This window comes from Felis catus, chromosome X (genome assembly GCF_018350175.1).
Source record: "Felis catus isolate Fca126 chromosome X, F.catus_Fca126_mat1.0, whole genome shotgun sequence".
Taxonomy (NCBI): Eukaryota; Metazoa; Chordata; class Mammalia; order Carnivora; family Felidae; genus Felis; species Felis catus.
The window spans coordinates 76,384,696-76,410,321 of NC_058386.1; the positions used below are offsets into that span (position 1 = coordinate 76,384,696).

The window sequence follows — 25,626 nt, forward strand, 5'->3', positions numbered from 1 at the left end:
GACTTTAATACTCCACTTACAACAATGGATAGATCATCTAGACACAGGATCAATAAAGACACAAGGGCCCTGAATGATACATTGGATCAGATGGACTTGACAGATATATTTAGAACTCTGCATCCCAAAGCAAAAGAATATACTTTCTTCTCAAGTACACGTGGAACATACTCCAAAATAGATCGCATACTGGGTCACAAAACAGCCCTCAATAAATACAAAAGAATTGAAATCATACCATGCATATTTCCAGACCACAATGCTATGAAACTTGAAATCAACCACAGGAAAAAGACTGGAAATGGTCCAAAAGCCGGGAGGTTAAAGAACACCATACTAAAGAATGAATGGGTCAACCAGGGAATTAGAGAAGAAATTAAAAAAAATATATGAAAAGATATTAAATGAAAATACAACAATCCAAACGCTTTGGGATGCAGCGAAGGCAGTCCTGAGAGGAAAATACATTGCAATCCAGGCCTATCTCAAGAAAAAAGAAAAATCCCAAATACAAAAATCTAACACCACACCTAAAGGTAATAGAAGCAGAGTAGCAAAGATACCCCAAACCCAGCAGAAGAAGAGAAATAATAAATATCACAGCAGAAATAAACAGTATAGAATCTAGCCAGGCTTCTCAAAAAGAAAAGGGAGAGGACTCAAACAGATAAAATCATGAAGAAAAATTGAATTATTACAACCAATCCCTCAGAGATACAAGCAATTATCAGCGAATACTATGAAACATTATATGCCAACAAACTGGACAACCTGGAAGAAATGGACAAATTCCTAAACACCCACACACTTCCAAAACTCAATCAGGAGGAAATAGAAAGCTTGAACAGACCCATAAGCAGCAGCGAAGAAATTGAATCAGTCATCAAAAATCTCCCAACAAATAAGAGTCCAGGACCAGATGGCTTCCCAGGGGAATTCTATGAGACATTTAAATCAGAGATAATACCTATCCTTCTCAAGGTGTTCCAAAAAATGGGAAGGTAAGGAAAACTTCCAGACTCATTCTATTAAGCCAGCATTACTTTGCTTCCTAAACCAGACAGAGACCCAACAAATAAAGAGAACTACAGGGCAATATCCCTGATGAATATGGATGCAAAAATTCTCAATAAGATACTAGTCAATCGAATTCAACAGCATATAAAAAGAATCATTCACCATGACCAAGTGGGATTCATTCCTGGGCTTCAGGGCTGGTTCGACATTCCCAAATCAATCGATGTCATACATCACATTAATAAAAGAAAAGATAAGAAGCATATAATCCTGGCAATCGATGCAAAAAAATCATTTGACAAAATTCAGCATCCTTTCTTAATAAAAACTCTCGAGAAAGGCGGGATGGAAGGAACATACTGAAACATCATAAAAACCATTTATCAAAAGCCCACAGCTAATATCATCCTGAATGGGGAAAAACTGAGAGCTTTCTCCCTGAGATCAGGAACACAACAGGGATGTCCACACTCACTGCTGTTGTTTAACATAGTGCTGAAAGTGCTAGCATCAGCAGTCAGACAACAAAAGGAAATCAAAGGCATCAAAATTGGCAAAGATGAAGTCAAGCTTTCACTTTTTGCAGATGCTATGATACTATACCTGGAAAACCTGATAGACTCCATCAAAAGTCTGCTAGAACTGATACAGGAATTCAGCAAAGTTGCAGGATACAAAATCAATGTGTAGAAATCAGTTGCATTCTTATACACTAATAATGAAGCAACAGAAAGACGAATAAATAAACTGATCCCATTCACAATTGCACCAAGAAGTGTAAAATACCTAGGAATAAACCCAATGAAAGATGTAAAAGATGTGTATGATGAAAACTATAGAAAGCTTATGAAGGAAATTGAAGAAGATAGAAATAAATGGGAAAACATTCCGTGCTCATGGATGAGAAGAATAAATATTGTCAAAATGTCAATACTACCCAAAGCTATCTACACATTCAATGCAATCCCAATCAAAATTGCACCAGCATTCTTCTCGAAACTAGAACAAACAATCCTAAAATTTGTATGGAACCATAAAAGGCCCCAAATAGCCAAAGTAATTTAAAGAAGACCAAAGCAGGAGGTATCGCAATCCCAGACTTTAGCCTGTACTCCAAAGCTGTTATCATCAAGACAGCATGGTATTGGCACAAGAACAGACATACAGACCAATGGAATAGAATAGAAACTCCAGAATTAGACCTACAAATGTATGGCCAACTCATGTTTGACAAAGCAGGAAAGAACATCCAATGGAAAAAAGAGAGTCTCTTTAACAAATGGTGCTGGAAGAACTGGACAGCAACATGCAGAAGGTTGAAACTAGACCACTTTCTCACACCATTCACAAAAATAAACTCAAAATGGATAAAGGACCTGAATGTGAGACAGGAAACCATCCAAACCCTAGAGGAGAAAGCAGGAAAAAAAAACCTCTGTGACCTGAGCCGTAGCAATATCTTACTTGACACATCCCCAAAGGCAAGGGAATTAAAAGCACAAATGAACTATTGGGACCTCATGAAGATAAAAAGCTTATGCACTGCAAAGGAAACAATCAACAAAACTAATAGGCAACCAACGGAATGGGAAAAGATATTTGCAAATGACATATCGGACAAAGGGCTAGTATCCAGAATCTGTAAAGAGCTCACCACACTCCACACCCGAAAAGCAAATAATCCAGTGAAGAAATGGGCAGAAAACATGAATAGACCCTTCTCTAAAGAAGACATTGATATGGCCGACAAGCACATGAAAAGATGCTCAACATCGCTCCTCATCAGGGAAATACAAATCAAAACCACACTCAGATACCACCTCATGCCAGTCAGAGTAGCTAAAATGAACAAATCAGGAGACTATAGATGCTGGCGAGGATGTGGAGAAACAGGAACCGTCTTGCACTATTGGTGGGAATGCAAACTGGTGCAGACACTCTGGAAAACAGTGTGGAGGTTCCTCAAAAAATTAAAAATAGATCTATCCTATGACCCAGCCATAGTAGTGCTAGGAATTTACCTAATGGATAGAGGAGTGCTGATGCTTAGGGACACTTGTACCCCAATGTTTATAGCAGCACTTTGAACAATAGCCAAATTATGGAAAGAGCCTAAATGTCCATCAACTGATGAATGGAGAAAGAATTTGTGGTCTATATATACAATGGAATACTACATGGCAATGAGAAAGAATGAAATATGGCCTTTTGTAGCAGCGTGGATGGAACTGGAGAGTGTTATGCTAAGTGACATAAGTCATACAGAGAAAGAGAGATACCTTATGTTTTCACTCTTATGTGGCTCCTGAGAAACTTACCTGAAGACCATGGGGGAGCGGAAGGAAAAAAAAAAGGTTAGAGGGAGGGAGCCAAAACATAAGAGACTCTTAAAAACTGAGAACAAACTGAGGTTTGGTGGGTGGTGGGAGGGAGGGGAGGGTGAGTGATGGGTATTGCAGAGGACACCTGTTGGGTTGAGCACTGGGTGTTGTAGGGATACCAATTTGACAACAAATTTCATATTAAAAAAATAAATAAAAGACTCTCATGGTTCGTTTCCCTCTGTTTTTATATTATTTTTGCTCCCCTTCCCCTATGTTCATCTGTTTCGTTTCTTAAATTACACATGAGTGAAATCATATATTTGTCTTTGTATGATTTATTTTGCTTGGCATCATAATATACTGTAGTTCTATCCACTTTGTTGTAAATGGCACAATTTCATTCTTTTTGATCACCAAGTAATATTCCAGTATATATGTGTATGTGTGTGTGTGTGTGTGTGTGTGTGTGTGTGTCTACACACACACACAGAGATGCATACACACACATACACACACACCACATCTTCTTTATTCGTCTGTTGATGGACATTTGGGCTCTTCACAATTTGGACATTGTTGATAGTGCTGTTATAAACATTAGGGTGTATGTGCCCTTTCGAATGAGTATTTTTTTATCCTTTGTACAAATTCCTAGTAGTGCAATTGTTGGGGTATAAGGGAGTTCTATTTTTAAGTTTTTGTGGAACCTCAATACTGTTTTCCAATGTGGCTGCACCAGTTTGCATTCTCATTGGCAGTGCAAACTAGAATTTTAATTCAGGGGATACACTTGTAATATAGGATTGGGTTACTTATGATTATGTATGTCTAGAATTTGAAACTGTGAGTTATTAGTACATGAATGTGTTGATGAGGTTTTACTCTCAGTGTTTTCCCCAAACTGCTTACAAAGTTATAGCAAGATGATGAAGCTAAGGAGCAGCGATGAGGTAATGAGTTCTAGCAATAACCCCATATATATTGGAAATTAAGGTAAAAACTAGTCATTATAAGATAAATGCATTTAATGAATTTTAAGATTAATGTACAACATGGGAGTAACATAGGAAGAAACAGTTTGGGATTAGTGAATACTTTAGACTAATTTGAATAACATGCTAAATGGAAACTGTATTGTTTTACATTTTAGTAACTTTTCATGTCTTTTCGGAGGTAGGCTAATTCTTTGATATATTTGAATAGATTTGGGTGATACATAATGTTTTGTGTTAACTTGTATTCACTATATTTTGTGGAATAGAATATAAACATCTTAACTAAGAAAATTAATAAAATAACTTCTAAAAGTTTATCCTGTGGGTTTAGGAGGACCAGCTAACGTTAATGCTAGTGTCTGGATTGCAAATTTAAGCATCTTTCAGTGACAGTTTATCTCAAATCCATATCATGTTCAGACCATGAGTATCACAGTGTAATTTTTTTTAATGGGGATGAGGAGATTGTTAAGATATACATAACATTATATTACCATGTCAGTTCTATAACCAAGAATTTTTAAGTTAATTGCACTGTGCACACATTTTTCTATAGTAAAATATTTACATCTTCTGTGTATTTTATTTTAAACGTTTTTTTGAAAACCTGTTGTCTGTCTAAAATGGTATTTTTTTTTAATAGGGAGGGCTGAAAAACAGCAAACATGAATGCACCCTGTCTTCACAAGAATATGTTCATGAATTACGATCTGGTATTTCAGATGAGAAACTTCTTAACTGCCTTGAATCTCTGAGGGTTTCTTTAACCAGCAATCCTGTCAGGTAGGTGATTCTTACTGCTTTGGTATGATTTATACAATTTGTACTGCACATAATTGTCAGGAATACAATCAGTTATATCATTTTAACTTCAAGGTTTTTTGACCAACACTCTCATTTAGCTAATAAAACAGCCATGTTTGAGTATAAGGTTGTAAATATTTAAAAAATATGGTTAATCTGATTTCTAATATTGTGCAACTTTAAGCATACAAATATTATTTTGGATGTTTAAAATTTTTTAATGTTTATTTTTGAGAGAGAGACAGAGACAGAGTATGAGCCAGGCGGGGGGGTGGGCGCAGAGAGAACCACAAGATCATGACCTGAAGTCAGATGCTTAACTGACTGAGCCACCCATGCACCCACAAATATTACTTGGATGTTTAATTTCTCTTTGATTATAAAAAACATGGGTCAAACAGTTAAGTATCCAGTTACTCAGTAATTTGTATGCACAGATTAACAATTTTTATATGTTTATTTGTAAAACAAATTAAGTATATTGGCTCTGATAGTATTCGTTTTTAACCTGAGAAATAAATATAATTTTATATTCTACAAGTTTTGGGTTACTATTCACATATTTTTGCAATTTAGGATAGCAAAAATTAAATTATTTTAACCAATAAAAGAAATGAATGATAGTATTAATAAACTCAAAGCTCTACACAGGCTATTTTCTAACTACAAAGGATTTTTAAGGAAGAAGTTCCTTGCCAATGGTGGAATCCAATAACTGATATTCTTTATTAATCATAAAAAATATTTAGTTGTAACAAACATAAAATGTTTTATGAGGAAAAATAGATTTTTGGTGTAATATGAAAATATTCTTGGATATACTCCTGTAAATTGCTACAATCTTAAGTTCAGAAATTACCACATAAAAGTGTACAGCAATGGCATTTTGATTTTATTTATGTTTTTCCTAATATATAATGGGGCCCACATTTTGTATTTCTCTGACCCACCAATAGAATCTTGAAAATAATTTAGAGGTCATTTGAATTAATGTAGAAATTGAAATATAGTATTTATTGTTACCTATAGTGCATTTGTCAGAATAACTGGAAAATTTTAATTCTACAATAAAAAAACTTAAGAAGTCAGTGGTAAGATGTGACTTACTTTTGAATATGATAATCATTCAAAGGTGACTGTCTTGCCATTTCTTCTAGAATGCTTCTGGTTTTAATGACTTGAACAAGGATATGAGTTCCTTGAGAACAGTAACCATTTTTGTGCACCCTCTCCATGTAAACCTATAGCTCTTTATCATAGTGCACTTATGTGCTCTGGAAATTTCTGTTGAACAGTTGATTATATGAGTGAATAAATGAATATTTAAGTAGTGACTATAGAAGAAGTTGTGGGATTTATGAATGAAAGGAAGGGGTACCTAGTAAAAATGCATTCTTATAAAAATGGCAAGAAAGGCTTGAAATTATATGTGAAGCTTTTAAAATACAGTGTAGCAATTACCAGAGAACACCAAAGAATTGCGGGGATCACTTGAGAAGCTGGTATGTCCTGATTGGCTGAAGGCAGCTGCATTCTGGTAGCTGATTGGTTCCACAGGGGCATGAGGCTGCTTGTGTTGTCGCACTCCCAATCTTTCTGTGGTAGCTCACTGTAGAAGTCAGAGGCTGCCTGAGGAACTCACCAAATAGAGCCAAAGCCTACCTCCTAATCAGCCTGAACTGTCCTTAAGATGAGGAAAAATGGGATTCAGAGCTATGGCAGCACCTTTGCAGTGGGTGGAACCATTGGAAGCAATGACCGACCATCTCAGGATGGTGCAGCTCCCCCAAGGTCCAGGGTCCGAACCCAGAATATTATACTTTGTTGTGTAAACCAGCTGCTCACTTGTGCTCTAGTTGACAATGGTGTCAAGATCAGGAAAATTGAAGTTTCCCAGGTCTCTATCATGGGGATAATCAGATCGGCAGAGAGCGCTTCAAACTACATAATTTACAGAATTGACAATATGACCACAGCGCCTATTGAGGTCTATCAGTGGCTCAGAAGAAATGAAGGAAAGAAGGGGATAGCCCTTCCAGTGGGAGTATATGTCAAAGTGATCGGCATCCTCAAGTATTTTAAGGATGCAAAAGGCGTTGAGGTATTGAACATCCGCGACCTGGAGGACATGAAAGAGTTCACCACACATATTGTGGAAATGGTGAATGCACATATGATGCTGGATAAAGCTCGCCAAACAGCCTCTAGGCCCAGTGCTCCTGTTGTTCCATCAAAAACGGATGACGTCCAGGTGTATGCCAAATACCACCACAAGGAAGTTCTGCGTTTGATTCATTAATGCCGTCAACAGGAAGGCAATAATGTAAAGGAGCTCCAGACCCAGCTTCCCAGCATGAGCGACAGGGCCATCAAGCAAGCAATTGAATATCTGACCATCCAGGGCTACATCTACACCACTGTGGATGAGGAGCATTTTAAATCTGCCAATTGAAGTGGTGAAAAGATGTTCCATTTTTCAAAGACCCTTGCCACCAGCTGGGAGTGAGTTTAACCTGTTGACTTGTAGGAAGTAGGTTTTTTTCACCAGAAGATCTCAACTGGCATCCTTTAGAACCTCAATGCTTTTCCAACTGCTTTGAGCTTTTCCATTTTTCTAACTGTATTTGAAGCTCGGGAAGAGATGGTGATGGATATATTGACTGGACTTTTTGTAGTATTTTCCAGCAAGCAAATTAAAACAGTCCTGGATGGATTAATTGGGGGCAGAAAAGGTATGGAAAAAATTTGAAAATTTTTAGTTGTGTGGGAGCTTTTCCTGACATATCCACATATTAGGAAAATAGAGATGCAGTCAGGGAGCCAGCTAAGAGACAAAAACAAACATTATATTATTTTTACATTAGACTTATTTTCTGTGTTTGGATTTAGCTTATATTATCTCTTGCTAAATATAGTTATTGATTAATTTAGTGCTAAAGAGAGCAATTTATGAATTCAAATGCACAGTTCAATGTTTATTGAGTGATTTGCTCTTATTACCATAGATTTATGTTTAAAAAATAAAATTATACTGTGTTTAAATAACAGGTCTTATTACTACATCTTTAAGTTTTTTTTTGTTTTAATACGATTATACTTCCTTTAAATGCCAGCTCTTATTAACATGTTTGTTAAAAAAATAAGATTATAACTATGTTCAAATAACAGCATAGATTACAGTATGTTTAAATATACTATTTAAAAACTAAGATTACTCTGTTTGAAAACTTTTTTTTAATATGATTAAGTTTAATGATTTTTTCAAATACAGTGTGGTGATATTTGGATTTAATTACACTCTGTTGTAGTTGCATGGTACATGGATACCAGACTTTCTGTGAATTTGATGTTCTGATCTTTCTCTATAGTACTAAATGCTCTTTTTTATGTATAACAAAGTTTTATTCTTACAGATTAGGCAGAGAAACAAAGAATAATTATAGGAATAGTATGCTTAGTAAACAAATTTATTTGAATATTTTTTAAAATACTTTTGTAAAAATCTTGACTTTCCTGTGTGCTTTTTTCCCTAATTTTGTTTGAAAAGCATTTTGTTTTGTTTTAGAAGATTAATAATTTTAATTACCCAAAATAAATTTTTCTTCTCAGTATAATAGCATATCCTAGTTGTAATAATACATTTTAGCATGTATTAAATTAAATATGTGATAGTTTTAAATAATTGAATAAAGTAAGCCCTGAGTTATATATACACTCAAGATCCTGTCTTTCAAGTTAAAAGTTTTGTTACATTAGTAGAAAGAAAAAAAATATCTATATATCTATATATCTATATCTATATCTATCTATCTATATCTATCTATCTATCTATCTATCTATCTATCTATCTATCTATCTATCTATACACATACATACATATGTTCGTTTGGACAAGTAGAAGAGAAAAGCATCACTTGTCTTAATTGGATCACTAAAATGAATTGCAAAAACATTGAAAATACCTTATATGCAGCATTGACAGTAATCCATACTTTCAGAGAAGCTACAGAATTTGGCCTCTTTGCCAGCCATTATAAAAACTTGCCACCAATTCTTGCTTAAGCTTTCTGAGTTATAAGCTTAACTTTTCTTCCGTCAAAAGCAGAGAAATAATAAATGGCACTTTTTTGATAGCCACAGATAGTTAACATACCTGTTATTGAAATTATGAGATACTTTGCAAATTCTAGTCTTTATAAACATGAGGAATTCTGAACCACTCTTGAAAGTTTGCCTGCCCTGAGAAAAATCACACTGGAGGAGAGGCAATGAGACACACATTTCTTCCTTAGAATCTCAGTTTGGAAAGATATTGTCTAGGAGATATATGTGTGTGTATATATATCTGTGTGTGTGATGTATATAACTTATACAATTGCAGGAACCCTGACTGAGATCAGAATCTGATTTGTTTTATGAGTTTGTAGGTTACTCTCCAAATTGACTTGGTTCAACTGGCCATTGGATAGGTAGCCACTTTTCCCTCACTCTAGCAATATTCCTCAAGAACCAGGAAAATAACTAATAAAAAAAGCCCATGTTTGGCTGTCTTTGTGCCTGGGAACTGATATATTGTGATATGTACACCTGAATTTAAAGGGAAGACAAACTTCTTTCCCTCTTCCATGCTCTGGGGATAAATGTCCACTATGTTCTGTGGGGTTCTTTTTAGCTTTGTTAATTACCCTGCTGCCTCCCTTATTCTTGTGAGTGAAGTGTGCTTTATTAGGATTCTATTGCAGGTAAGAGACTACAATGGAATAATAGTAAGTAGGTCAACCTAAATGTAAGTGGAAATTAACAAACATATTTAGGCAGAAAATAATTGCTGGATTATCTTATACATACATATTTGGGTAGCATGTTTTTAAAATCCAGTTTAAGCCTTCCACCAGGCATGCATACTTCCTTTTTAATTTTGTTTAGAAGGTGAATTACTTGATTAGTGCTCCTCTTCCTCTCCAGTCCTGCCTTGTATGTGTGCCAAACTTTTGAGGATAAGATACCAATTCTGGGGAAATACTATCTACTATTTTGGGCAGAGACATTTAATCTTGAGGAACCTGAAGAACATAATTGACAATTATAATCCACTTAGTATTTTTGGCTGTGGCTCTTAGGCATATGAAATATATGCATTTATATTGAAATTTATTCTAAATTAACTGGATAAAGTTGAAAATGTTTTCAAGACAAAGATAGTATTTCTGTTGTCATAATTGTCAGGAATCATTTCATTACTTTTACCTACTAAATTTAAATTTATATTTTGAGTATAACCTGACAAATAGAAATTCTTGTATTTTTCAATTTTCATTTTCTTTTTATAATGATGAATCAAACAAGGTAACCACCTCAAGACAGTATAGTACTGACACAAAAATATACTATGAAATCTTTCATCCAAAAGTATAAAGGAGAATACAAAAGCACCTATGTACTCATCACCAGTTTCAGAAACAAAGCTTTATTTTATTATAGTTGTGGAGAAGTTACCCATGTAATCCAGGGCAGGCACATACACCAATAGATTAGAATAGAAAACCCAGAAATGAACCCACAACTATCAACTAGTCTTCGACAAGTCAGAAAGAATATCCAATGGAAAAAGGACAGTCTCGTCAACAAATGCTGTTGGGGAAAGTAGACAGCAACATGCAAAAGAATGAAACTGGACCACTTTCTTACACAATACACAATAATAAATTCAAAATGGATTAAACCTAAATGTGAGGTAGGAAACCATTGAAATCCTAGGGGAGAACACAGGCAGTAACCTCTTTGATATTGGCTGTAGCAACTTCTTACTAGGTATATCTCCTGCAGCATCTTTAAAAACAATTAAAATGGTATTGGGAAGATGGCTTAGGAGGACGCTGGGCTCACCGCGCGTCCTGCTGATCACTTAGATTCCACCTACACCTGCCTAAATAACCCAGAAAACCGCTAGAGGATTAGCAGAACGGAGTCACCGGAGCCAAACGCAGAAGAGAGGCCCACGGAAGAGGGTAGGAAGGGCAGCAAGGCGGCGCGCGCTCCACAGACTGCTGGGAGGGAGCCGGGGCGGAGGGGCAGCTCGCCAGCCAAGCAGAGCCCCCGAGTCTGGCTTGCAAAAGCGGAGGGGCCTGACGGACTGTGTTCCAACAGCAAGCGCGACTTAGCCTCTGGGAGGTCATAAGTTAACAGCTCTGCTCTGAAAGCGGGAAGGCTCGAGGACAAAGGGAGGGAGAGCTGCTGAGCCCCCTGACGACAGAGCTCAGTTTGGTGGGGAACAAAGGCGTTCGCCAGCGCCATCTCCCCCGCCCATCTTCCAGCCAAAATCCCAAAGAGAACCAGTTCCTGCCAGGGAACTTGCTTGCTCCACGCAAACACCCAACTCTGTGCTTCTGCGGAGCCAAACCTCCTGCATCAGATCTGACTCCCTCCTGCTGTCACAGGGCCACTCCTGAAGTGGATTACCTAAGGAGAAGCTAGCTAAGCCTGCCCCTCCTGCCCCCGTGCACCTTGCCTACCCACCCCAGCTAATATGCCAGATCCCCAGAATCACAAGCCTGGCAGTGTGCAAGTAGCCCAGACAGGCCACGCCACCCCACAGTGAATCCCCCCCCTAGGAAAGGGGAAGAGAAGGCACACACCAGTCTGAATGTGGCCCCAGCGGTGGGCTGGGAGCAGACATCAGGTCTGACTGTGGCTCCGCCCACCAACTCCAGTTATACACCACAGCACAGGGGAAGTGCCCTGCAGGTCCTCACCATGCCAGGGACTATGCAAAATGACCAAGCAGAAGAATTCCCCTCAGAAGAATCTCCAGGAAATAACAACAGCTAATGAGCTGATCAAAAAGGATTTCAATAATATAACAGAAAGTGAATTTAGAATAATAGTAATAAAATTAATCGCTGGGCTTGAAAACAGTATAGAGGACAGCAGAGTATCTCTTGCTACAGAGATCAAGGGACTAAGGAACAGTCAGGAGGAGCTGAAAAACACTTTAAACGAAATGCATAACAAAATGGAAACCACAGCTCGGCGTGAAGAGGCAGAGGAGAGAATAGGTGAACTAGAAGATAAAGTTATGGAAAAAGAGGAAGCAGAGAAAAAGAGAGATAAAAAATCCAGGAGTATGAGGGGAAAATTAGAGAACTAAGTGATACACTAAAAAGAAATAATATACGCATAATTGGTATCCCAGAGGAGGAAGAGAGAGGGAAAGGTGCTGAAGGGGTACTTGAAGAAATTATAGCTGAGAACTTCCCTGAACTGGGGAAGGAAAAAGGCATTGAAATCCAAGAGGCACAGAGAACTCCCTTCAGACGTAACTTGAATCGATCTTCTGCACGACATATCATAGTGAAACTGGCAAAATACAAGGATAAAGAGAAAATTCTGAAAGCAGCAAGGGGTAAACGTGCCCTCACATATAAAGGGAGACCTGTAAGACTCGTGACTGATCTCTCTTTTGAAACTTGGCAGGCCAGAAAGAATTGGCACAAGATTTTCAGGGTGCTAGACAGAAAAAATATGCAGCCAAGAATCCTTTATCCAGCAAGTCTGTCATTTAGAATAGAAGGAGAGATAAAGGTCCTCCCAAACAAACAAAAACTGAAGGAATTTGTCACCACTAAACCAGCCCTACAAGAGATCCTAAGGGGGACCCTGTGAGACAAAGTCCCAGAGACATCACTACAAGCATAAAACTTACAGACATCACAATGACTCTAAACCCGTATCTTTCTATAATAACACTGAATGTAAATGGACTAAATGCGCCAACCAAAAGACATAGGGTATCAGAATGGATAAAAAAACAAGACCCATCTAGTTGCTGTCTACAAGAGACTCATTTTAGACCTGAGGACACCTTTAGATTGAGAGTGAGGGGATGGAGAACTATTTATCATGCGACCGGAAGCCAAAAGAAAGCTGGAGTAGCCACACTTATATCAGACAAACTAGACTTTAAATTAAAGGCTGTAACACGAGATGAAGAAGGACATTATATACTAGTTACAGGGTCTATCCATCAGGAAGAGCTAACAATTATAAGTGTCTATGCGCCAAATACCGGAGCCCCCAAATATATAAAACAATTACTCATAAACATAAGCAACCTTATTGATAAGAATGTGGTAATTGCAGGGGATTTAACACCCCACTTACAGAAATGGATAGATCATGTAGACACATGGTCAATAAAGAAACAAGGGCCCTGAATGAGACATTGGATCAGATGGACTTGACAGATATATTTAGAACTCTGCATCCCAAAGCAACAGAATATACTTTATTTTCGAGTGCACATGGAACATTCTCCAAGATACATCATATACTGGGTCACAAAACAGCCCTTCATGAGTTTACAAGAATTGAAATTATACCATGCATACTTTCAGACCACAATGCTATGAAGCTTGAAACCAACCACAGAAAAAAGTCTGGAAAACCTCCAAAAGCATGGAGATTAAAAAACACCCTACTAACGAATGAGTGGGTCAACCAGGCAATTAGATAAGAAATTAAAAATATATGGAAACAAACGAAAATGAAAATACAAGAATCCAAACACTTTGGGACGCAGCGAAGGCAGTCCTGAGAGGAAAATACATTGCAATCCAGGCCTATCTCAAGAAACAAGAAAAATCCCAAATACAAAATCTAACAGCACTCCTAAGGGAACTAGAAGCAGAACAGCAAAGGCAGCCTAAACCCAGCAGAAGAAGAGAAATAATAAAGGTCAGAGCAGAAATAAGGTGTATAGAATCTAAAAAAACTGTAGAGCAGATCAATGAAACCAAGAGTTGGTTTTTTGGAAAAATAAACAAAATTGACAAACCTCTAGCCAGGCTTCTCAAAAAGAAAAGGGAGATGACCCAAATAAATAAAATGATGAATGAAAATGGAATTATTACAACCAATCCCTCAGAGATACAAATAATTATCAGGGAATACTATGAAAAATTATATGCCAACAAATTGGACAACCTGGAAGAAATGGACAAATTCCTGAACACCCACACGCTTCCAAAACTCAATCAGGAGGAAATAGAAAGCTTGAACAGACCCATAACCAGCGAAGAAATTGAATCGGTTATCAAAAATCTCCCAACAAATAAGAGTCCAGGACCAGATGCCTTCCCAGGGGAGTTATACCAGACATTTAAAGCAGAGATAATACCTATCCTCTCAAGCTATTCCAAGAAATAGAAAGGGAAGGAAAACTTCCAGACTCATTCTATGAAGCCAGTATTACTTTGATTCCTAAACCAGACAGTGACCCAGTAAAAAAAGAGAACTACAGGCCAATATCCCTGATGAATATGGATGCAAAAATTCTCAATAAGATACTAGCAAATCGAATTCAATGGCATATAAAAAGAATTATTCACCATGATCAGGTGGGATTCATTCCTGGGATGCAGGGCTGGTTCAACATTCGCAAATCAATCAACGTGATACATCACATTAACAAAAAAAAAGAGGAGAACCATATGATCCTGTCAATCGATGCAGAAAAGTCCTTTTACAAAATCCAGCACCTTTCTTAATAAAAAACCTTGAGAAAGTCGGGATAGAAGGAACATACTTAAAGATCATAAAAGCCATTTATGAAAAGCCCACAGCTAACATCATCCTCAATGGGGAAAAACCGAGAGCTTTTTCCCTGAGATCAGGAACACGACAGGGATGCCCACTCTCACCGCTGTTGTTTAACATAGTGCTGGAAGTTCTAGCATCAGCAATCAGACAACAAAAGGAAATCAAAGGCATCCAAATTGGCAAAGATGAAGTCAAGCTTTCGCTTTTTGTAAATGACATGATATTATACATGGAAAATCCGATAGACTCCATGAAAAGTCTGCTAGAACTGATACAGGAATTCAGCAAAGTTGCAGGATACAAAATCAATGTACAGAAATCAGTTGCATTCTTATACACTAACAATGAAGCAACAGAAAGACAAATAAAGACACTGATCCCATTCACAATTGCACCAAGAAGCATAAAATACCTAGGAATAAATCTAACCAAAGATGTAAAGGATCTGTATGCTGAAAACTATAGAAAGCTTATGAAGGAAATTGAAGAAGATTTAAAGAAATGGAAAGACATTCCCTGCTCATGGATTGGAAAAATAAATATTGTCAAAATGTCAATACTACCCAAAGCTATCTACACATTCAATGCAATCCCAATCAAAATTGCACCAGCATTCTTCTCGAAACTAGAACAAGCAATCCTAAAATTCGTATGGAACCACAAAAGGCCCCGAATAGCCAAAGTAATTATGAAGAAGAAGACCAAAGCAGGAGGCATCACAATCCCAGACTTTAGCGTCTACTACAAAGCTGTCATCATGAAGACAGCATGGTATTGGCACAAAAACAGACACATAGACCAATGGAATAGAACAGAAACCCCAGAACTAGACCCACAAACGTATGGCCAACTCATCTTTGACAAAGCAGGAAAGAACATCCAATGGAAAAAAGAGAGTCTCTTTAACAAATGGTGCTGGGAGAACTGGACAGCAACATGCAGAAGGTTGAAACTAGACCACTTTCTCACACCATTCACAAAAATAAACTCAAAATGGATAAAGGACCTGAATGTGAGACAGGAAACCATCAAAACCTTAGAGGAGAAAGCAGGAAAAGACCTCTCTGATCTCAGCCGTAGCGATCTCTTACTCGACACATCCCCAAAGGCAAGGGAATTAAAAGCAAAAGTGAATTACTGGGACCTTATGAAGATAAAAAGCTTCTGCACAGCAAAGGAAACAACCAACAAAACTAAAAGGCAACCAACGGAATGGGAAAAGATATTCGCAAATGACATATCGGACAAAGGGCTAGTATCCAAAATCTATAAAGAGCTCACCAAACTCCACACCCGAAAAACAAAAAACCCAGTGAAGAAATGGGCAAAAAACATGAATAGACACTTCTCTAAAGAAGACATCCGGATGGCCAACAGGCACATGAAAAGATGTTCAGCGTCGCTCCTTATCAGGGAAATACAAATCAAAACCACACTCAGGTATCACCTCACGCCAGTTAGAGTGGCCAAAATGAACAAATCAGGAGACTATAGATGCTGGAGAGGATGTGGAGAAACGGGAACCCTCTTGCACTGTTGTTGGGAATGCAAATTGGTGCAGCCGCTCTGGAAGGCAGTGTGGAGGTTCCTCAGAAAATTGAAAATAGACCTACCCTATGACCCAGCAATAGCCCTGCTAGGAATTTATCCAAGGGATACAGGAGTACTGATGCATAGGGCCACTTGTACCCCAATGTTCATAGCAGCACTCTCAACAATAGCCAAATTATGGAAAGAGCCTAAATGTCCATCAACTGATGAATGGATAAGAAATTGTGGTTTATATACACAATGGAATACTATGTGGCAATGAGAAAAAATGAAATATGGCCTTTTGTAACAACGTGGATGGAACTGGAGAGTGTGATGCTAAGTGAAATAAGCCATACAGAGAAAGACAGATATCGTATGGTTTCACTCTTATGTGGATCCTGAGAAACTTAACAGGAACCCATGGGGGAGGGGAAGAAAAAAAAAAGAGGTTAGAGTGGGAGAGAGCCAAAGCATAAGAGACTGTTAAAAACTGAGAACAAACTTAGGGTTGATGGGGGGTGGGAAGGAGGAGAGGGTGGGTGATGGGTATTGAGGAAGGCACCTTTTGGGATGAGCACTGGGTGTTGTATGGAAACCAATTTGTCAATAAATTTCATATATAAAAATAAATAAAAACAATTAAAAATAATAAGAAACTTATAAAATTAGTATTTATTATCTTCCATGACATGTTCTAAGATTTTGAAATATACACATACAATTAGGTTATCTTTATTAGTAGTATCAGTGTTGTTTGCATTTTATAGATGAGGAACTTGAGGCTAAGAAATGTTATTTGCTCCATTTCAGTGTTACATGGCTAGTGTCAGAGCTAAGACAACAACCCAGGTATTGTGACTCCAGAACCTGGGCTCTTAACCACATCTTTGTACTACCTTACAGTAAGGAAAGTCTTTTAAAATATCTTCCTTTCACTCTTGTCACATACTAAATATTTTTACTTTGTTTTATTAAAATTTGCCTGACCTGAAAAAAAATGTACTCTGAAATCTTTCACCCAAAAGTATAAAGGAGAATATAAAATCACCTATGTACTCATCACCAGTTTAAGAAATAAAGCTTTTATTATAGTTGTGGAGAGGTTACCCATATAACTCAGATTAATTTTTAATGACACTATAGCATCCTTTGAGCCTATATTTCTCTGATTAAAAAATCACCTGAGATGTGTGGATGGTTCAGTCAGTTAAGTGTATGACTCTTGATTTCAGCTCAGATTATGATCTCAGGGTTTGTGAGTTTGAGCCCCATGTCAGGCTCCACTTGGGATCCTTCTCCCCCTCTCTGCCTCTCTCTCTCTCAAAATAAACTTAAAAAAAATCATCTGAAAGTTTACATGTTCTGTAACCAAATGCATTTATTTCTTGTTGTGTAATATCTTTTTAAAAAAGATTTTAGTGTTTATTTTGGAGACAGACACACACACGCACACAGAGTATAAGTGGGGGAGGGCAGAGAGAGAGGGAGACACAGAATCTGAAGCAGGCTCCAGGCTCTGAGCTGTCAGCACAGACCCCAACATGGGGCTCAAACTCACTGATTGTGAGATCATGACCTGAGCTGAAGTAGGATGCTTAACTGACTCAGCCACCCAAGCACCCCTGTTGTGTAATATCTTAAGAATATATATCCTTGCATTGAAAAAATTATCATTTTCTGATGACCACGTGGCTCTGTGTAGTGAAATTTGGGACTTCTTTACTGTATACCTCTAGTAATTCACATGCCATCTCTATGATATTTATTCCAGTTTACTATTACATGATAAATTAAGAAAATTTTATTTCACTCTTAAGAATTCATTTTCCTTGGTAATTCCTTAAATTGGAATAGTTCAGTGACTAGCATTTACTATCATGTGGTTTGCTTTTACATATCAGATGGATATCTTATAAGTAAATAACAGAAATAAAATTTCCCTTGTTTCTATGGGGCTTGTCCATATGGAGCTTACATTCTAGTAGGAGAAATGTGGCAATTAAAAAAAATGTGTGTATACACACATACACACACACAGAAAATGTCAGGTTGTGATCTGTGCTGGGGAGTGGATGGTGCTATTTTATATCAGGTAGTGAAAAGTGAAAGCCTCTCTGACTTCAGTGACATTGCTTGCAGATGTCTAAAGGAGTGAGCTATGTAGTCTGTTGGAGGAGGAACCTTATTAGAAAACAGGAAATAGCAAGAACACATGCTTGGTTGGGAAGGTCAAAGAAGCCAGTGTCACTAGAGGCAGATAATGGAGAGTCTTGTGATCCATTTAGAGGAATTTGGCTTTTACCCTGAGTGAGCTGGGAAGATGTTAGAGGGTTTTGAGGAAAGTAATAGTATGACCTGACTTGCCTTTTTTAAAGGATAACTTGGGAGGTAGCAGGGAGACCATGTTACATGTTGCAGTAAGGGAGCTAACAATCTCACAGAAATTCTAGGGGCAGCAGTATAGCTGTACCTCCTGGAGGCTGATATGGAAGGTTACTTGACCTTCCATGGTAGTCCTAGAACCTAGTTATTTTTGTCATGAGTTTCTTCAATTAAGCAGCAGAAATTCATGATGCATTAACTTGATTTGCTCTGTTAACATGGGCTCTCCATGAGTGTGTGTCTTTTCCTGATATTAACTGCCTGGCCATCTCTGTATTACTAAGTTCAAATTATTAATGAGGAGACTCTGGTCCCCATTTGTTTCTGCTTGGGCAAAGCTTTTCATGTCAGGTCACCTTAGTCTGCAGGCCAAACCACAGTATGGTCAGGCCACCCTCTCTTATAACATCAGTTTTGCCTGTAGTAAGGGAGAGGGAGGCAGGTTGGTATCAGCCATAAATTGCTTAACCAAGGACCATTATCTCAGAAGGTGACTGTGGGCAGTGCTCCCTGAAGAAGGGGATATGAGTTTGTCAGGCACCAGCTATTATACGAACGTTAATAAGGTGACAAGGAAAGTTATTGTGTAGAGATCTGCAGAAGGTCAGGATTATGTTTTAATCATCCTGTATATTCAGCATTTAGCATTATTCCTTATGGCATTACAAGTTGAGTAAACGAGGAAAAGTAACATAGTGCTACCGGGAAGTTCCTCTGGTGTGCCTGTGTGTATATTTGTGGGTTTTGAGAAGTGAAGGAAATAAAGAGCACCATTATCCTTACTTTTCCTTTGAGTGTCCTGAGAATTCTTACCAATTCTTACTTATAAGCAGCAGTCTCTCCTTAGACTTGTATCTACCATTTGACTCTGGTCCCAAAATCTCTCTTTTTCCTGATAAGGGGATGCTCTCCTCAACCTGTCCCTCAAAGAACCCCAGAAGTTATGGTGGTGGGCTATGTGTCTATATCACATGGTTAAATATGTTATGGGAGTGCAGTGTAGTATTTTCCCTTCTTGGGAACTCACAGTGAACATTGACATTGTTTTTAGAAAAGCTTTTTAAGGTCCTCCAGGAAAGAAACTTATTTAATTTTATTAACCCAGAGTTTCCAGATCTTTTTTCATAAAAAAGTCTCCTGTTATTCCTTCAAAATGCCCATAACCATTACATAGTATAAACCATATCTTCTATTTCCACCAGACTTAAATGCACCAGCAGACATAAGATTTTATCTAATCACCCCTACTTTAGAATCTCTCTCACAGAAACCAACAAGTAAACAACTAATTTAGTCTTCCTACTGGACAGAAACAAGTGAGCAAAGAAAAGCAATTAAATGACAATAAAAAATCAGAAAAGGAGGAAACGAAATATAAGAATAAACCCAAGAATGAGAATAATTTGTATGACATAATTACACCCAAAGAAAAATAGTCTATAGATGGATAAATCACCTTGAATGCATAGTGTCTTATATAACTTATAATACTAAAAGAAACCTTGAAGTTAACAGGAATTATTTAATACTATTATTTTAGTTTCTTAGGGCATCCATAACAATTACCAAAAACCGGGTGACTTTAAAACAACAGAAGTTTATTCTCTCGAAGCCAGGTGGTCAGAAGTCTGATAATACCAAGGTGTTGGCAGAGAGGTCCCTCCTAAGGCTCTAGGGGAAGATCTTTTCCTTGCTCCTTCCAGCTTCTGGCATTCCTTGTTTTTTGGCAGCATAATCCCAATCTCTGCCTCTGTAGTTACGTAGCTTTGTCTATGTCTCTGGGTGTCTTTTCTGTGTCTCTTATAGGGACACTCTAGCTGGATTTAGGGCCTGCTCTAACTACTACCATGTTATCTCCATCCTTACCTTAATTATATCTACAAAGACCCTATATCCAAATAAGGTCATATTCTGAGGTTCTGGATGGATTCTATTCCAAAATTCTATTCTAAAATTATGCAAAGGAAAATTATCCATAAAAGCATTGAAATAACAAAGTTAGCTAAATTCTGTCTAGGTAAAAACCTTAGCTAGTTTAGAAGATCTGAAAAAGTAGAACTATGTACTACTTATAGAAATCTCCTTAATGAAGTTAAATTCATTGGCCTTGTTCCCTTTATAATTTTTTTAAAAAATGTTTATTTATTTTTGAGAGAGAGACAGAACTTGAGCATGGGAGGGGTAAAGAAGGAGGGAGACACAAAATCCAAAGCAGGCTCCAGGATCTGAGCTTTCAGCACAGAGCCTAATGTGGGACTCAAACTCATGAACCATGAGATCATGGCCTGAGCCGAAATCAGAGGCTTATCCTACTGAGCCACCCAGGTGCCCTGCCTTGTTTCCTTTATAAATAAATTTTTTCTGTAGTACTAAATTTTGAGAGTGTGTTGATAGACTCACACTAGAATGCCAATCATGGTATCTAGATTTCTAGTCCTTGATCTCTCACTCTCTGTGACTTTAGTGCAATTAGTAACCTCTTTTGGCCTCAGGTTTTCCATGTATTAATGATTTTGGAGACTTCTAACTCTACACTTCTGTGTTCTGTGTTCTCTTTTGCTTAGTTGTAATCCTATTATCTTTGTTATTGGAACTAGATTAATGTTTATAATTGATTTTGAAGAAAAAAATGGTTGTCCATAAGACAAAAAGATTTCTTAGCATTTCATTATTTTCTTGCATTTATAAGTATTATGTTTAACTCCAGACAGGTATTTATAATTTCTTTTAAAATATTGAAGAAAGAAGTTTCTAAATCTGTTACATACCTATCTTTCAAACCTGATGTTTGTTAGAATCTTGGCATTTGTCTTTTTATGGATGATTTCTTTCCTTATCACAGTTTTAACTGGTTTCTTTTTGTTCACTCCAGCCCCTAGTAAAGCAAATATATAAACACACACACTAGTAGCTTTACAAACATTCTCAAATTATACTCATTTTGAAATACTAAATGCAGTCACAGATGTCAAATTCATGTTATTTAATCTTTCAGATGATAAAGACTCTAAGAAAATAATTTCCTTGTATTATTTTCTGCTAAAGGCAAATATTTAAGAAATTATCTTTTATAAACCATCATAAACTGGTCATATCCCAAATCACTCCATTACTATGCATTCCTTCAACATTTATTTTTTTATTGTATACATTTACCTGCACGTGCTTATGCTCTATAACGGTTACATGCATGTATGTCTGCTTTTCTCATTTCGATTTTAGAGTCCTTTGAGGAAGGGGCCTCTTGCCCTTTTATTTGTTTCATGATGGTGGTACAGTGTAATTTATATACAATGACATGTGATTTGATGTGGATATTGACCTGCCATCATTAACAGCCTCTGCTTCTTCAGCATTGAGAATGAATTTTCATTAATCTGGCACTATTTTGTGACCATGCATTTTTAGGTATAATTACAGAAAAGGAGTGAGGCTAATTTCCTCCACACAGGAATGAAACCTATTGGTTTGATGTGAACCATATTCATAAGCTACACACAATACAGTGTGCTTTACACATGGTCTTTTTATGGTTGCCTAGTGAATTAATAAAATTGAATGTTTACATGTCTATTTCACACCCTATGAACCCTGGTCTGCCATCACAAATTATATTAGGTTTTGCATATACCACGGTCTGTGTGTTTTAAAATGAGAAATCTGTTATTACAGGTTTTTTAAAAAAATTATTGTTTATTTTTGAGAGACAGAGAGAGAGAGAGAGAGAGAGAGAGAGAGAGAGAGACAGACAGACAAAGCTCGATTGGGGGAGGGGCAGAGAGAAACGGGAAGACACAGAGTCCGAAGCAGGCTCCAGGCTCTGAACTGTCAGCACAGAGCCTGATGCGGGGCTCGAACTCACCAACTGTGAGATCATGACCTGAGCTGAAGTCGGATGCTTAACCAACTGAGCCACTCAGGCTCCCCTGTTATTACAGATTTTTGATCCTAATCCTTTGAAAAGGTTTATGAAAGGAAAGAGTGCCTGCTGAGAAATGACCAGTGAGTTTGAACAATTTTATTCCCACCCAACTCATTACAGAATGTACAGGTATTTGGCAGTACATTTTATGAAGGTCCAAAGGAATGCATAAAAATAAATAATTGTCACTGAGTTTTTTTAACACATGACAAAATAGCAAATACTGGTTTGAAGAATAGTGTCAGAGAATTTTGATTGTGCAGAATTATTTTCAGAGTTGTTGCTGAAATTACCTTACAGCCTGAGGGGTATTTTACCCCACTAGGAAACTGTTTTTTCTGTTTTTGCTTATAATTTTAGTTACTGCCCAACTGGTGGCATAGTGTCTATATTCACTTGCTGTGATGATAGGTTCCTCAGCCAGTGTTTTCAAGCATGTGAAAACAGGTAAAATATCTTTTAGAGTTTACTTAATGTGCAGTTATTTGCATTACCTTTGGACCATTTGTTTTTACATGTTATTTTCTAACTTCCCTTTAGATTTAAACACATTTTTCAAACATACTAACAAATATACTTATTCATATAATCATAATGAAAGTAGCTGACTCTTGACAACAATGCAAATTAGAAATAGAAAGCACTTTCTGAATTATGGGTGTTAATAATTATTTAAACAGCCTGTATTAAAAAAATGTATTGAGAGAGAGTGGGGGAGCGTCAGAAAGAGAGATTGGGAGAGAGAGAATCTCAAGCAGGTTCCTCACTGCCAGTGAAGAGCCTGAGGCAGGGCTTGAACTCAACCAACTGTGAAATCATGACCTGAGCTAAAATCAGGAGTTGGACTCTCAAATGACTGAGCCACCCAGGTACCCTTAAACAGCTTGTATGTATTTAAAGTTATTAAAAGCTTGACAAAACAGCCAACACTTAGAAATTTATTGTGAATGTAGGTACAGAACAATACTCTTGGAATATTTTGCATTGGAGTGGAATAATGAGGATAATTTTTTATGATGCTGAAATGTGAACAGGGCTTACAATTCTGAACACATATAATAAGCCAGTATATGAGTAATATTACTAAACAGGGTTGTTTAATATAGCTAATTTTAAGATTGTTCACTTTAACTTTCAAATGCATAAGTCACTTTTGGAAGACCCTAGTACATTTTACATAGAATAGAAAATAGTAAATTCAGTAAAATTATGTCCATATTTATACTTTCTTTTAAAATCTTGGTCAGTAATTTGAATTAACAGCAACAATATCCAAGCTCATTTAGCTAAGTTGGTACCATAAACATTAAGTGACATTGGGTTTTTAATTATATAATATTAGCTTCAAAACACAATTTTAATGTAAGGTGGATTCAATCTTATATATCATAATAGATGCAAAGTAGTTCTAAAAATAAAAATATATTTTTAAAACCAAAAACATAACAGTAAATACTGACTCAAGTTTCTGAATATTGTTTTCATAGGAGAAAATACTATAGCATGAAGGTGGAAAAAATGAGGCCCCTTCTTGGCATTCATTTCATATGAATTTTATACGACACGTGAATGTCCACTAAGGCAATGCATTTTTCTTATTTAAATTATGTGTTATAATTACAAAATCAATATGTACATATAATAATTATCCAAAATAATTAGAAATTATTACTGGACATGTGGTTATAAAAGTTTATAAAATCTAGCAGCAGAGTCTAGGCACACTAATTAATTGGATTCCTTAATAGAAACTTAACTTCTTCCTATTTTAAAACATTTTATATGCATTTTGTATTTTCTATATATTCAAAATAGTCTTGGGAAGAAAATTCTTATAAATATTTGTCATTTGAAATATTATTTTGATTTATACAAATTAATTTAACTAAAGGTCTTGGACACATACTAGAGTTTTATATACATCTCTTATTATTATGGGACTATTACTAAAGCAATTGCAACTTACCATGAAAAGTGCAAGTATCTCACTACCATTAAGATGAAGGTAAAAATAAAAGAAACAAGTAAACAAAGAGGGAAGGTGATATTTTTCAAAAAGCCAAAAACAATACCAGGTAATAATGTGAATATAAAGTAGTTCCAACTTTCCTTGTAGCCAAGGAGGGAAAAAACTATTGAGAGACATAGCTGTTATCTTTTCAATGATAGTGCATCTGTTTTGTTTTTTTTTTTTTCAGGAAAAAAATTCTTTCTAATTCTGAACTCAAAATTTTATTTTGTGTTTCTTTAAATGAGGGATATTGAACAACACAGTAGAGTGAGTCTTTGATAGTTTTCTATAAAGTACAGAGGATTTCTATGAATGTGCACTTCCTACTTTTGGGTCTTGAGTTTAAAAAAAAAAATCAAAATGTTTCTCCAAAGACCCACAATAATAATACTGGTATGCAGCTTCCCAAGTAATCCAACCTGCTACCAAGATGTAGTTGAGAAATATCCCTGAGGCTCTCCCCCAGGAATATTTATCATCTCAGCTAGATTTTTTATAGGAGATAGGTAGCTCAGAATTCATAATTAAGATGCCACTTAGCACCTGGAGTGCAGGTATTTTGTGTGGTTGGTTGAATGAAGATTTGTGTTCTCTAGATAGCAGTGTTTACTCTATGATCCCAGCTGTTCAACTGGTATTAAATAATTAAGGTGTAATTTGGGGAGATTTCCCACCTGGTCAGCAAAGCTATAGGTGTATAGCCTCTCACATCAGGCAGTTTAAACCTGAAAATCTTCTCTTGAGATGGAATGCATGAAGGCAGATTATAGAAGGCAGTATAATGTTGTAATGTACTTTGAAAAACTAAACAGCTTCAAGTGAGTAAGCTTAGTGGTCTGCCATATGAATATGAAACTTAAGACTTTATATACCAAGAATCAGCCTGTATATATTTGATAGGTCTGTTCTGTGGCATGTGCTACTTAGAATATGAAGATTGAGTCCAATTCTATTTTGGAGGACACTACCTGAGTACTGAGGACTGCTTTAGGCTTTTTATGGGGCAAGGTACCATACCAGCCTTGATATGAGCTTCAGAGA

General features: G+C 36.8%; 1 protein-coding gene across 5 annotated transcripts in view; it reads left to right on the plus strand.

Annotated features, from left to right (window-relative positions):
• The window catches only part of DIAPH2 (diaphanous related formin 2), a 1,008,663-nt gene that overhangs the window by 202,058 nt on the left and 780,979 nt on the right, over positions 1–25,626 (plus strand). For all 5 annotated transcript variants that reach the window (XM_023249470.2, XM_019824053.3, XM_023249471.2 and 2 more), the window contains one exon: positions 4,980–5,119. In XM_023249470.2, coding sequence (XP_023105238.1) covers positions 4,980–5,119 — 140 coding nt within the window. The remainder of the gene's footprint in view (positions 1–4,979; positions 5,120–25,626) is intronic.